At 43.8% G+C, this 15,634-nt stretch overlaps 1 protein-coding gene across 1 annotated transcript in view; it reads left to right on the top strand.

The window, feature by feature from the left end:
* Positions 1-2,261: 2,261 nt before the first annotated feature.
* The window catches only part of ARHGEF38 (Rho guanine nucleotide exchange factor 38), a 40,982-nt gene continuing 27,609 nt past the window's right edge, over positions 2,262-15,634 (top strand). The window contains exons 1-2 of the mRNA XM_005517974.3: positions 2,262-3,283; positions 14,143-14,330. Coding sequence (XP_005518031.3) covers positions 3,097-3,283; positions 14,143-14,330 — 375 coding nt within the window. The 5' untranslated portion in view covers positions 2,262-3,096. The remainder of the gene's footprint in view (positions 3,284-14,142; positions 14,331-15,634) is intronic.

Genomic DNA, 15,634 nt, shown 5'->3' with positions numbered 1-15,634 from the left:
TCTTCCACCTTCTATTTAAAGAATAAACTGCTTATCCCAAGAGCAGCCTGGTTTAGAGAAGTCTCCACTGCAAGCCCATTTTACTCCTACAAGCAGGAATCATTTGAAATTGAGAGAGCATTGCTCCTACTATTGTGAGTGGCAGTGAGTATTTTACACACATTTTTGACCTGCACTTTCTGTGGCATTTTTTAATAGTAGGTGAAGACCAGCAAACAGTAATAAGAATTTATAGGGGTCTTGCTCAAATGCACATCTGATTGTTTTTATGTAATCCCCCTGCTGACTGCACAAGCATGGCCCAGTGTTGTAAATCCATGGTGGGATTTAATGTGATGATGGATAAACTTGGTTGTGTCTCAAATCTCCCTCCCTCCAAAGGGGATAGGGAAGCCACCAGTCCTGAACGTGTCCCACTCATTTGGAGTATCACAGAAGATTTCCTACATTGGGTGGCACAGAGGAGATATTTTAAGGTTGCAGTAAGTTCTCATCTACATTCTAAACTGTGATGCAGGCCTGCTTTGGGCTCCTGGCTGCCTCCAAAATAATGCTCCTGGCTGCCTCCAAAATAATGCTCCTGGTTAAAGCCAGGTAAACCATTCTAAGTACAGCAGCAGCAGCAACTAGAGCTGGTTTTTCCCATAACAATTTTGTTGCTGAATGAACACATACCTTTTTACCCCTGTGACTGAGTTAGAGGAAGAGGAAGACAATTTTTGCATGTGGGTAGATTGCTGTCGTAACAGACACCTGAGCAAACTTTACAATATCCTATCTTGGTTCTGCATGTGTCAGAACTTACAATGCCAAGAATTCTATTAAGTTTGTTCTTCTACCTTCACCCGGCCAAAATACATTCCCCAGTTCTCCTCCAAACCCTTGTAATTTAAATAAATATAATGAAATCTCATCTAAAATTATGGGATCTCTGTTTTCTGAGAAGCATAATACTAAAATCCTGGTGGGGATGAGATAGCTTCTGTGGGTAATTCTGACATAAGAACCCATCAGCCCTACCCACAACTGCTCATATGTGCCCTGCGTCATCCCCTGCTTCATGCTGCCACAACTGCTTCTGTAGCTGGTTGAGGAACAAATCACGAGCACAGATCCAGATGGAAAATAGCCTAGGGAGAAGGGCTGAGGGAAGGAGTTTTCTGCCAGATCAGTTCCTCCATCTCATCTCAAATTCGTGTGTTTGCACCCTGGAGCAATAATGGGAACAAATTCATCTGGGGAAGGGGGGCAGTCAGGGTGGTGACTGTTTAAACCAGTTTTACCACCCTTTTGAAGTAATACCAAGATATTACTTCAAAAAAAAACAACTCCTCCCGAAGTCCTCAGTGTAAGGAAATGGTTTGATTGATTTCCCCCAACTCCCACTTTAGTCTGTATACTACTTGTTGCTGGAGCTTTGATGCTTGTCACAAGTGTGTCATCAGTCTGTCCCTGCCTACGCCTCTCCCTGCTGTCACCACTGTTCTGCCTTTCAAGGAACTTTTGTGGTCTGACTTGCGGAATAAAGACTTTCTTGGGAAATATAAAGAGGAGGCAGGACGTAACACATGAATTGCCTATGTAATATGTGACTTCTCTGTGTGAGCACAAAGTCTTCCCAGTATTCCCCTCACCGCTTTATTCCTCTGCCAGACTGTGTTTGGGCTGGACACTTTGTGCAGCACTGGCATGGTGCTGCAATTTGACGTAGTTTATTGCTTAACAGTTTCATAACCTCTTCTTTTCACTACTGCGTAGAAATGAAGGGCTTTGATGAGGAGATTGCATTACAGGACCAGTTTTGTAAAGAAAAACAAAACTTGGAAATGAGGTTACACTACTATGTCTCATCCCAGCTTGTTTTTTACTATACAGTCCTTCAGGGACACAGCGTGGCAGTGCTCAAGCCAAACTCTCTGCCAGCGTCTGTCAGAGGGACATTAGCTGTGTCCCCTGGCAGATGCTGTGGCAATGATTGTGCGTGAGACTGACACCGATTAGGCTGCACCACGGGGCTCCCAACCAGGCATTTCCTACAGCAGCGAGGCCCAAAGGGTTGGGTATCACAGCAGTGGCAGTGATTGCTACTGATGGCTGTTGGGGCTCTTCCCAGGATAAGTCCAGTCCAAGCTTAGATGCCAGCAGCTCCTGCTGTTTTGACATGAGCTTGATTAGAGTGGCGCTGCAGAGGATCACTAGACAGTACATGTGTGCCAGAGGCCATTGCTAACAGACAGGATAATAAGACCTCTTCCAGGAGCTAATCCGGAGGTATTATGAGCAGGTGTTTTGGTGTCCGCTCCCCTGGCTATCCCAGCATGGTGGTTGGCTCTGGTATCCTCCACAGGTCCTTGGCAGGCTTTCACCTTGGCTTTAGCCTCTCTGTGCGTAGTGTAAAGCAAGACAGAGCCTGGCTTGAGACAAGCAGCTTCACACTGCTTCCTACCTCCTGGAAGGGCTTATACGTCCTTCTCAGCCCTTTTCTTTATTGTCCTGGTCACCTTTCAAACCTGTAGATCCGGAGTTTCCAGCCCAAAAGCTACACCTCCCAATGGGGTCAGAACGCTGGCGGATGCAACTTGATACGCAAGGAGCTGGGGTCCTGACCAGGCTGCGGGAGTGAGGGTCGAATGAGTGGCTGGCCTCCCCTTCCCATTTGCCTTGCCCTCTTGCTTCCAGCTGCCCGGCAGTGCAAAGAGGGAAGGGGTCTGCCATGCCACACTCGGGCATCTCCCTGCCGGAGCCGGGAGGAAGCAGCTCCCGCTCCTCTGTGCCGGCACCCGGCGCAGAGCTGGGAGCGTGCCCTGCAGCAGGAGAGGGCCCGGCCGTGGCTGCGGTTTGGGGCTGGCTCGGAAAGCGGCCCCGCCAGGCGCGCTTACACACAGGGCAGGTGAATGCAAACGCTGCCCGGGGCGGCAGCTTCCCGGGGGTGGAGCTGCTCCGGCACAGGTGGCAGGGCTGAGCCCAGGGCCCTGCGGAGAAACCCAAGACTAAAGCAACCAGCCTTCACCCGGCCAGGGAGGTCACCGCCCTGAAAATCAAGCTATTGCCCGCCGGCACCACCGCCACCACCAAGCAAGGCTATCCGTGGCGAGCATGGACTGTCCGGGGAAGGAAGGCACCGAGGGGAGGAAGAGGAATTTGACCCTGCTAAGGAACAAGCTGTACATGGGGCAGAGGAGGAGGACGGAGCCCGTGGTGGAGAGCACCAACACCGCCGGGGACCACGGCAACTTGAGGAGGAGTCAGTCCGACAGAACAGAGTACAGCCAGAAATTGCAAGGTACTGGGAAAGCTGGTTTGGTGCTCTGCTGCCAGGGATGCTCTGAGCTGGGGTGGTGTCTCCATGCCCTCCATGCTGCAGCCTTCAGATAAAGAAGGGAATGGCAGGCTCTGCCCGCCCCCCCCAGCTGGAATGAGCAATGGCCCTTCTGAGATGTTTCCCCTAATTTTTCTAAATAGTGTTTTGTAGATGGGATACAAAATACAACTGAAGGTTTTGTTGAGTTCCTGCGAAACTTGTATGCAACCAAAATCTTTCTCATTCACTGGACAAACAGAAATGTGAAAATAGGATGGCTCCATCCTGTCTGTCTTTGGCTGTCATATTAAGTGGGGTATGTGCCAAGTAATTAGAAGCATCAAGGACTTTTTTTCTTTTTCTCAGTTAAAAATATTGTGGTCTAGAAACTGTTGCATAGATTGTACCATCCTGAACTAAAGTATGTCCAAATACATGTTCAGATGGTTATGCTGATGCAAATTATACCATTCTGTGATTATGGAGAGAGTTACTTTTCAAATAATCAAATTGCATATGGACCACAAATTGTAGTAAAGTATGTTAGTGCTGGGCTTGTCAACCAAAAACTAAATGTGATGCCACAAATTGAGGAAAAGCATGAAGAATGTGAATGGCAGTTTCTGGGAGTGTTTTGGAACACCAACTGATGAATTTCTGTGTGCTTCCAGGGTCCTGAACAACAGGGTTTGAGTATTGTTATACTACAAGTGTATTAGTAATAGTGCTATAACTGCACTATTACTGCACAATAGTGACAGTCATTCGTGCAACCATAATCCTTTATGAGGAAATAAAATAGAAAAATACTTTGGATTGGTGTACTGTGGTTTTGATGCACTTAATTAGGAAGTAGCATTGCTTCAGAGAGACAATAAAAGTAGAAAATAAAATAGTAAGCCTGAAAATAATGGGTTTTCTATGGGGACGGCATATGCTGAGAACAGAGAGGTTCATTAATTGTGCTATACCCTCCTCATGATAGCAAATCAATGAGAAAGTGAAAAATACTCAGTTAAGTCAGGCCCCACGATTCAGGAACCTGGCAGGGGTGTTTCAGAGCACAAACATGGATCACTGTGGCAAGCTCCTGGCACATGTCCCATCAAAACAGCCGATTTTAACTCGTGAACGGGCTTGGCCAGGTGTGCTCAAGGTTATCAAAGAGGTGTCCAGCAAAAAGGTGTGAAATCTTTCTGTCCTGTGTCAGCTGTATTCCAACCATGAATGTCTCCTGTTTAAAATCTGAAGCAGAGGTGGTGGGGAAGCCCAGGAAGTCATGGCAGAGTGTGAGGTTATGTTTCTGGCAGCAGTCCAAGGAGACAGTAAATCCAGCTTTACAGCTCCTGCCACCTGCTGAGACTGCCGGGGGCCACGTATTGCAAAGCACGGCCTGGTATCAGCTCTCTCTGGTTGCTTGTGTTTGTTTGAGAACAACAGTGATGGGTTAGCAAGGTACCTGCAGGCTTTACATTGGATTAGAAGTTGCCTGTTTTCAGAGTGAAAATACAAAGGCGGTAGAAATTCCTATAAAGTATGTTTGCATTCGCCATGGAAATGCAGTTTTGTGCCAAGGCCTGACCTGGACCAAGTTTTCTAAGGTAGATGTGCCTAAATCTGATAACAATCACGGATCCCGGACCTAATGTTGGCTGCCTGCCAACACTGACGATGTGCTGTGGTTGCACACCTTTATGTTCTGCATTTTTCTCGTAGCACTTGGTTGCAAAGCAGACTTTTGCAAGGTGAGGGGAGTGGTCTCGTTGGCACAAAGCTTTTGAGCTTTCCATTCTTGTTAAGAAAACCCAGCAGCTCTGTTTGCGACAGCTAGTCTGTTGTTGTGTCCAGGTCAGGACTTTCTGATCGCCCTAGAGTGGTAAATGCTTTATAAAAAATTACAAATGGTAATTTGCACTTGCTTCCAATGGGAATTTTGTGAAAAGCTCTGTGTTTAGTTGAGTCTTTCTTCTATAGTGTCCTGTTAATATGTTCTCTAACATATAATCTGCAGACTTGGGGTAGGTATTAGCACAGACAAGGATGTATAAGATAGAGGCCACAGCAGCAAGCCCTGCAGGAGGAAATCTGTGTGTGGGGCAGGTTTCCACGAGTAAAAGTCAGGGCCTGCAGGACCCTGATATGTGCTAGTGGCGGGCAGCCTGGGCAGAGCACAGGGACCGAAGTGTCTTTACCCACCCCGGCGCCTACATCAGCATTGCAGTACATTTGTGCGAGGTGAAGCATGGGCGAGGCACCTCTCAATGGCCCTGCCAGCCCCCTGCACACAATGAGGGTTTCCCTGAGGAGGAACTGGGCTGTTGCCCTCCACAGCCATTTCCAGCAGCTCTGAAGTAAATGTTCAAAATGCGGCTCAGTGTGGTGGAAATAGAGGCCCCCAAATAAAAGCCTGTGAAGGAGAAAAAAAAAAAAAAAAAAGTCCAGGAGGCCAAGCAGTCAGTCATAAAAACTCCTAAGAATTCAATTTCTGCTCTTGGATTTCTTTTAAGTTTTGTTTTATACAGTAAGCCAATGTTTTCTATGAAGAGTGAGAAAGAGCCTTTCTCACTCTAGATCTCCAGGGTAATCGAGGTGGTTTGTTCTGACAGTCTACAAAACAGCAGTGCACAATAGCATTGCCAAAGGTGAAAATTACTGCAAGTGTTTTTCACTTTAAAATTAAGGATTCCTAAAGACACAAGAAAGCATTTTCATGGTTAATGACTATAGTAGATGCGTCTATTCAATAGCTTATCTGGTGTGAATGGCCATGCTACACTTCCTGACTTTACTCTTTTTAAAAAGGAAATAAGATGCAAAGTAACTATTATATTCTCAAGGAGCTTGGCAAGCATTCGTGCCTGTACTTCAACTCATCCTGTGAGATAACCAAATGCCTGCTGGCCTCATTTTAGATAGGGGAAAGTAAGGTGATTGCCATCAAATGCCAGGTTCATGATAAAACCCTGCAGTCATTTAGAACTCAGATTGTACTTGCATACTTGGAAGAGTCCCGGAATACCTTGATCTGGCCATATATATTTCTTCCATCAACTGGACATCACTTTTCTGAAGAGGGAAGAGTGGGGTTGAGGAAGATATATTCACTAGTGGTGGAGATGCAGAAATAATATGAAGGATCATTATAAGGCTTCTTGTAAGAGCTAAGGCAGAACTCCTGTGACATTTCTATGCATTGCTCTGCTCTACATTCACTAGAAAATTCTGCAAGTATGTTCTTTCAAGAGGAATGAAGAGGTTGCAAAACAAAAAGTGATATTTAGCATCTCTATTTTCAAACATATTATGTTTAGTTGGTAGGAGTTATCTTTTCTACAGTGAAAATCCATCAGTAGCGGCTTTAATAGTAACTATATTAATATTTATGTATTGTATGAAAGTTGTGATCAGTCTTTGAATTAACCCAAAGCTTCCATCTGTGAGCACCTGTGGATTTCAATATAAGGGGTTTGCTTGATGCAGTTATTGGCACATAAATGTTTGCAAGATCAGGGCAGATTAACATACAGCATGTCATGGGGATAGATGCTACTAACTAAAAAGGCATTTAAAGCATAGTTCACTGTCTGTTAGGTTTTGGGCAGGTTGCTGTTTTTTGTTAATAATTGTATGCCAGACTTGTGCTTGCTGTGAAAAATGAGCTATAGAAAGTGGTGGGTTTCCTGAAGGAATCAGAGATCACATTTGCACTGCTCAGCGAGACAATTCATGCCTCAAAAAAGCACTTTGTCTTAGAAATTATTACATATTAACTCCCTTACAACTTTGGCTGTGAATGGGTCAACTGCCCTGGTAAATGATTTGCACACACTTCAGTTTAAAATGCATCAGGGACGTACCTGTACTAGACAGTGATTCAAATCACACGGCTACCACAATACACTGCCTCAGAGCTCATGTCTGAACGCTGAATGCTGCGTGCTTTCTCTGTCTAATGTAGTTATGAGAAATAAGTAACACCAGAAATGATGCAGAAACCAGTAATATTATACAAATTCTTGGAAAACTACTATTCCGTGGTGTACAAAAGCCCAGTCAGAGGCAACTCATCCACCTTTGCTCCATCTCAAGCAGGGCACCTTTCTCCATCCCGTCCTCGTCCCTGCTTGCAGAGCACACCACTTCTTCCTGCATGGGCTGCCCATGCTCTCATGTTCTTGCACCTCCCATCTCTGTGCCACTCCCCAGTTCCTTATTTGCTTTGTGGTGTTCTGATTAACTTTCTATGGACTACAATGCAGATAGTATCTAATTTCACTGCAGAATGAATTGATCCGTGGAATGGCTGGTTTGCTAAAGTGCAGTAAGGAGTAAAATTTCAGATTATTTCCTTAAGTGCAGGAGATGGCTCAATGAAAATCCTCCCCCCTGTGCCCTGTGATGAGAAGCCAAGATCTAACAAATACTTCTATTTTCTCCCATGCAAATTTAGGCTCAAGGGATCTAATTCTCTTAACTTGCCCTGCAATAAGGCTGAAGTTATTCCTTGAACTTACTGTAGTGTCTGTCAGGCTGGGAAGCGAGCTCATCTTTTCAGGGTAGAATCCATTTTGTGCTGCAGTGTTTGCACAGCACTTAGCACAACCAAGCCCTGCTGTGGGGCTGAGGACTCTTAGGAGCTGCAGCACAGCAGAACTGGGACCTGCAGCCGAAGGGAAGACTGGGACACAAGAGGGTTATGGATCCTACTCTGAGCATATTAGCAAACATTTTATTAATTGAGATACTTTGGGTTGTGGGCCACACAGCCCACAGTTCATACAACTAATCTGTGCAAAATCTTGAGGTGCTTGTGTTCTGGAGGAAGTGGTTCAGGTACAGCCTTTCCTCAGTTCCTGCTTTATTAATTTATTGATATTAGCTGAGTGCCACAGGGGTGGTGTATTTATACTGGTATGTGACACCCTGGAAAGGTTTATTTGTAAGTATTGGTGCTAACAATAAGGGCATTCTTCTGTCACCTGATGATAAGCTTTCTTCTCTTCCACAGCGGTCACATGGGAGCTCTCTGTAGTCCTGTCAGCACACACATAATTAGAGCGGTCTGCTGTCAAGGAATTGAAGAAAGAACCTGCATGCTGAATGTAAATATTCTCTCTACCTTACAGAACAGAAAAATGATCAAAGATCAAATGACCTAATTGCACGGAAGTCTCTGATGCAGATTTTATGAGTAAACCTGTTGCCCAGGAATACGGGCACAAGGTCATTCTGGCCCTGCAGTGTTTTCCTCCCGGGTTCAGAAAAGGGGCTTTCCGCATGTGTTGCTCACAGCCTGTGCACGGCAAACCTGCTCCTGAACAATGCTGCTGTTATGAGCATCCCAGTAAAAAAAAAAAGGTTTTCCTGAAGCCCCTCCCAATACTTTTCTATGTCAATGCCCAACTTGGTCTTCAGCAGTCTTTTTCCCACCATGTTTGTACCATATTGTTGCACTGTAAAAACCCTGGTGGGGACTGTAAGGACACCCCATGTGGTCCCTCACAAAAGGAGGGGCACCTGGAGTAAAACTCTTGTGTGTTATCTAACGTGATGCACTTCACCAATGCATACAGTCACACTCCATCCTTCCCTACTGCTTGTCCTGTTTCAGGCTCCCTCACTTCCACCGATCCGGGCATCTCAGTGCCCTGCAGCCTTCCCAGCACCTGCAGTGGATGCAGGCGTGTAGAGAACAGAGCCGGAGTGACAGCGTGAGGAGGGAGAGGAAAGCTGCTACGGCAGCACTCTCTGGACTTGGCTGCCTGCATTTCATTCTCAAATCCAGCTGATAAAAGCTGGTGTACATTCCCGTGTGTAATAGCTAGGTTATCTGAGGGTACAGGCTATCTGAGGACTCGCTTTCACAGAGGAATAATTTATCCAGGGTGATACGAGACTCATGTTTCACACGTGAAAACACAGTAATTCTGTAATTTGTTTGTTATGCCTTGATAACTTATGTCTTCACCAGTCCCTTGTGCCAGGCAAAATCCTCGTATCTGCACAGTACAAGCACAGAACTCTTGTTCCTTTGGAATCTTGCAAAGGCTGTGCAGGTAACGAAAAGGTCTGTAACTCACTCCATGCACCAGCATCACTGTACTTGTTGCTGTATTCTGTGCCAGTACCTTTGGTTCCACATGGGAAGCACTGGATGGGGAGAGATCTGGGTCCCCACACAAGAGCAAATATAATATCCAATCAGAGCATCTTACCTGGGAGGAAGGATGGCTAGAACAGATCTTTTGGAGCTGCTCATTCTCTCGGCATGAAAACCAGGGAGATTTATGCACAGAGATGTTGCAGGCCTTCTATGGCTTCTCTGGTCACTTGCTGTGGGTCCCTGTAGTGAACGAGTAAAATGCAAGGAATGTTTCTCCATTTCCTCTTTGAACATTAAGGTTTGAAAATTAAAGTATTAAGTTATCTTTAACAAAAACTTTAGGAGATTTTTATTTTAGAAAATGAGGCATCCTGTTGAAAGTTGTTAATAGAGCTTGTAGTTGATACACTAAGCAAGCAGCCAACTTTGATACACCAGAGGACTGAGCCAAACTTTTGATACATTAAGTGAGCAAGCAGCAAACTTTTTGATACACCAGGGAGCCAGCCAATGAACTTTGTGAAGTGGGTATGACGATTGCTACCTTCAAACCCCTCTAAAGGCAAGTGTCTAAGCTATCACAGGGGGGCTGCGCTGCAAAAATCTACACAGTGCTGGAATCTTTGCTGTCTGTGCTGTCCTTTGCTGTCCTGGCTGCTCCAATGAGGCTGCCTGTGCTCCCTGTCCCGCTCTGGTCCTGCTGCTGTGGCCCTGCTCCCTCGCTGGGTCACTGGGCTGCTCTCAGAGATACTTCACCGGAGAAGGACCCATTGCACCCGCACGGATCTCCCCCATTGCACTCCATACACCAGCGCTGGAACCATGGTGGTGGTAACCCCTTTCCTGTGCTTCTTGTAATTATTCTGGCATTTTCCTACTTTTCTGATTTTCTCTCTTTCTTTCCTCTTCTATGAAAAATAAAGTTGCATTATCGCTTTGGATCCCAACATTTAACCTTGATTGTCTTTTAATCTCACTTTCAAGTGTGTTTAGAACCTGGTTCCTTTCTGCAGTTGCGGATCGAGGCAAACCTGCCTCTCCTCCCTTTAAGCAGATTGGAGCAGTTCCCCAGTACCTCCCCATAACCTAGAAGAGACCTGCTGTATTTGCAAATTGCAAGCTCTGTTCCTCCATGCTCTCACCACATGGTGGGATGTCTCCATCTGGGGGACATCTTTAGACTTCACACTTGCAAGAAACTTTTTGTAAGACATGTGGCTTCTTTGTCCTTGTCTTCACATAATGAACCTCTTGTTTCATGCAACTAGAGCCATGTATTTAAATACACAATTGAAAAACCCAAGTCATCTCCAAAGGAATTTCTTCCTGAAAGGCAACTCCTCCAGATAGCTGACGTGACAAAAGCATTAATTACAAACATTGCTTTCTGCTCTTTACTCTTACATCTAGTGGAAGTACCAGTTAGATTTTTGTAAACTGGACTTAAGATGCAATAGTTTAATAGACTACTTAACAGATTATTTTTTCATTTTTCTCTGCCTCATATCACTGAGGACGAATGAGTCATATTCCTACTGTAGCAGTTAATCCTCAGTGATGTCTTTTCCTGCTAATCCTCTCTTCAACTGTTCCAGGGCTGGTACACATTACCAGGTAGAAGTGAGTCTGATTATATTCCAGATATGCACTCACTGTTTGTGCATTCATTAAACTTGCACTTATTCCACAAGGATTTCAGCAAACTGCTAATATTCTCAAACTGGTCAAAAGCAGTCAGCTGAACATGAAATCATACATTTTGGCTGTAATCATCACTTAAAGATCTTGCTGTTGCATTCTATAGAGACAGATATGCCTGAAATGAAAAAGTGAACATATTGAGTGGAAATGGAAAATTATGTTACACTTAACAAAAGGAAACATTTATTAAAAAACATACTTTCTATGAGGAAACAGCATCTAACTGATATTTCTCTTGATTATTTCTTCCTGTCAAGAATAGTTTTTCTTTCCTGGCATTATTATCTATCATGCAATAATGATAATAGATGAACCCTGACATAAATCAAGAATCAAATTTGATCAGAGCTATCTAATGACACGAACTGAAAGAACAGCTTCTCAAGGGATTATGACTTCCAGCCTGAAGTGAAATGCAGTGGCTTTGTTTCACTTATTTTATTATTCATATTTTTATTCACTTATTTTTATTTTTCATATTATTTTTATTTTTTATTATTTTATTTATTTTATTATTTTCACAATATTTTTATTAACTTATTTTACTTATTTTATATATGGCTCATATAATGGCCTCCCCTGCCACCAGTATAAAAAATTAGAAAATTCTTTTGTACAGTATCTTGTGTTTACCTTAAAATTCCACCTGATATCATAACATCTGTGTCTGAGACAAAACTACACTTCTGAGATCTTCCTCTCTGTGCTTTCTCAGAAGCCGCCTTGAACCCTTCACACAGAGTTACATGCATGCAAACATTTTCACACCCAGTCTCAAGAAAAATCCTGATGTTTGTACAAAACTGGAATAGAAATGGATTGTTCATGTGGTTCCTTGTGAATTTATAAATGTGGTTACATACTGTAAGCTTTTAGAAGAAGAAGTACCTGCTGGTTTAGCATGTTAGCAGTGGGCAAGGTGGTCCCATTCTGCAACCCTAGCAGGAAATTTCTCTGAGGGAGCTGTGAAGTGATACTGGTACCAGTTTTGTTCTCCTCCTTGCTAAAGAGCAGAGTCTGTAATATCCAGGACGCAACACCTTTGGTGGATAATATCTGCAGCAGTGCAAGCTCTTGTGCGGTTCATGCACTCCAGCACAAACTTACCAGGGCAAGGTTAAGCCTAAAATTCTTTAGATAGCCACAGCCTTGCAGAGGGTTTTCACATCCTCTTTATGTTCCCCTTTTATTGTCTCTGTACAAACCTGAGGACAAAATGTTCATGCCTGTGTTATACACAGAGTTTAAGGCTAAAATGTATCCAACTTGAAGCTGAAAAGTGTATCTAAATACAAAAAAGTTTGAGAAAACAGCTCCCCTACTCCTCTGCCTTCCATCCCCTCACTCAGGTCTGTTTATGTTCTTTGTCCTCACTGTTTAAAACTAGTGGTGTAGGGACAGAGGTGCGGTCCCAAAAGCAGCTATTTAAAACTATCTGTGGCCACATCAGTCTCACTTGTAAACCTGGTTGGAGAATCATTAATAACAAACCTGTCCTTTCTGAATATCAGTGGTGAGCATAATTGTAGAAGAGGTGTGCGAAGATGAAACATTGGATTTATTGTATTTTACACTTGTTGAAAGATGGCTCAAAGCCCTCTCTCCTGAATGCTGCTTGGCTCCCACAAGTCCTGCTGTGGGTTATCCACTACAGCCTTGGCTGGTATTGTACGGGTGAGTTTTGCTGTTCGATGCTCACTGGAGTGCTTGTCACTTTACCCTTAACAATCTATTCAAATAACTGCAATGTAATTTGTGAGAAAAGCACCTGATACTGCCTGTTATTACCTCCTTCAGTACAGTCCCTACAAGAAGCTGCAGCAGTGACATGAAGGTGCAGCAGTCTGATCGTCAGCAGAGGTTCCCATCCTTTGCTGCTGAGCAATAAAAGCCGGTGCTGTCAAAGTTCAGCCTGAATGATGCAGACTTGAGCATGCTAATGATATGTCCATCTTTGTTGGTACTCTGCACCATCTTGTGGCTAGCAGAAAAATACCAGAATAGCCTCTGAAATCTTTGACTTGTTTTTTGGTTTTTTTGTTGGGTTGGTTTGTTTGTTTATTTTTTGGTTTTTGTTTTTAGGTTTTGTGTGTGTGTTTCTTAATGAAAAATACAAATTGTCAGTGTACACAGATAAAATTCAGTGTCCTTTCTACAGCTGACATGGATCTCTGCAGGCTGGCTTACAGATCATTTAAGTAAGTGGAAAGACCATCATTACAGATCAGTAGGTTATGTGCAGGTCCTGTGATGTACATGAATTACCCACCTGTAGAAGACTCACTTGCATTTTCATATATTTGAAACAAATCAGATATCCTAGGTGTTAAGTACTGAAAAACAGTGAAGAATATCCTAATCCAAATGATCTCTGTTCTTCCAAGAAACAGTTATTGATCATTAAAGGTTTTCCCATATTGCCCTTGAATTCCTTTGTCTCTTTCAAAAAAATTATTTTTAAACAGAGCTGGAGGATTCATCATCATTATTAGTAACATTGTCTTCACTTGGAAGTTTGTCATGCAGTACTTGCAGTCCTCTATTTCCCATGAATAACTCAACGTTCCATTGTACAGAACAAAGGTTATAATTGTGAAGCTTTTTTTATGGTAAACAGCCTTCTTCTTTCACAGGAGCATATTTTTTTCCATCCTCCAAATAATAATAGATGTCAGACCACGACTGTGTTTTCAAAGGAGTGGAAAGGCATCAGCTATCCTTGAATTTCAGTGTGTCAAGAATCAGACTCTCCTGTGCTCCATAGAAAATTTCTGCCTGATGCATAACATCTAAGCCAGGGGAGCCAGTGATGAGTTATCCCCTTAATGCCAAATGGATGAGTTGTTTTGGCATACCCATATTCACTTTTAGAAGAAGGAGATGGGATGACACTCAGTCTGATTCGGGTTTGCCATTTCTTATGCTTTTTTTCATTCTTGCCATGGCCATTTGTCCACCACCCACGGTAATGCAGGGCAAACTGGGTGAGTATGTGGTATTATGATGCTCCTCACCAATCTCTCTTTCTTTTAAACAGAAAAAATGGCTCCACAGGTGGTGTCCTTAACCCCTGCCACCCAGCTGCAGGAGGATGAAGAAGTCAGCAGACGCATGATGGCCAGGAGGGTGAAAATCATTGCAGAACTGTTGCAGACGGAGAAAGACTATATCAGCGACCTAGATCTCTGCATCAAGGAAGTGATTCAGCCCCTGAGAAACATGCAGGTGAGTGCCAGGGGCAGAGGATGTGATGGTGATGCCAAGGTCTCAGCTCAGCCACATTCTGCTTGTGGACAATCTCCATGCAAGCACAAATGTCAGCACAAGAATAACGTGGTGCTGGGAGCAGGTCTGGAGCCAGCGCTCTGGGGGGTGATGTGTCAGAACTCTGGTGAAGAGAGGGGAAGGTCAGATATGCTCTGACCACTTGTGCTGCATCAAGTACTTGTCCAGAGGTCAGCTTGGATATTACATCCCTGCCTCTGGGCTGCTGTAGAAGCTTCCAGTTCCCTTCTGCTCTGTAGTTATAACCCTTGTTAAGTGCCATGGCAGATATTTACCGGTACCTCCAAAATGAGGTTTTTTCCCACAGTAGAGACTGGAATGGCATGAACCTCTGCATCAAGGATAAATTCAATTGTTAACTTTATCCATCCTTCCAGACAGCTGTGGTGGATAAATACCATTCTTGACAGGCCAGTGAGGACTTGGGAAATTTGTATTCCACACAAAAGAGGTACATTTAAGAAAGAAGGCTCATAAACTACCTTTCATGGGAAAGATCTTGTTAGGCCAATGATACCTGTTTTCTTTTTCAGCTGAGACTTCAAAGAGCACCTTTTCCTCAACAGTATTTCATTTTGTAGAAAAATGGTGCTGGGAATAGAGGAGATTGTCCAGAGAAAGATTTGTGTTTCTGGGGCCTGAAACATAGCATTCACAGAGGCTGCACAAATGACATCTGCTGCAAAAAATAGAATAAAAGTAATCTTAAACAGACCTTAACCCACATATTCCTTATGTAGGGCTTTTTATCAAACTGGTGCCAAAACATAGGTGCAGAGGCCAAAGTGTCTTTAGGAGACATTGACAGTGCCTCTTAACTCCTGCTGTTAAAACTCCCGCAGAACCTTTTTGCTTTCCTAAAACTCTGTCAGAGTTAGTTAAAACCCATTTTCAGAAGAGCTGGCATCTGCTGATATAACTTTAAGGAGTTCTTGACTTCTTCTTCCTCCCTCATTTGCTCATCCACTTAGAAGTAGTCTCCACTTGACTTTCTCCCCAGCCTGGCCAGCACTGAGCAAGAGTATTCCCTGGTTGAACTCGCTGAGATTTTTTGACAAATGTGCCATATTCTGTCACTCTTTTTCACACAACTGAAAACTCTTTTTGATTCTATCCTTTGTCACTGTGTTAATGAGTGGAAGCGTCCATGCACAATGTAGTTCCAAATACAATGTAGAGATGCTGAGGAGGAGGTCAGAAGTCCTGTGCTAGATGTATTCAGGAAAAGTAATTTAGAGATGATA

The sequence above is a fragment of the Pseudopodoces humilis genome, chromosome 6 (assembly GCF_049639895.1).
Source record: "Pseudopodoces humilis isolate 2021_Gansu_Grassland_sample_001 chromosome 6, ASM4963989v1, whole genome shotgun sequence".
Taxonomy (NCBI): domain Eukaryota; kingdom Metazoa; phylum Chordata; class Aves; order Passeriformes; family Paridae; genus Pseudopodoces; species Pseudopodoces humilis.
This window is presented reverse-complemented; position numbering and strand designations above follow the sequence as displayed.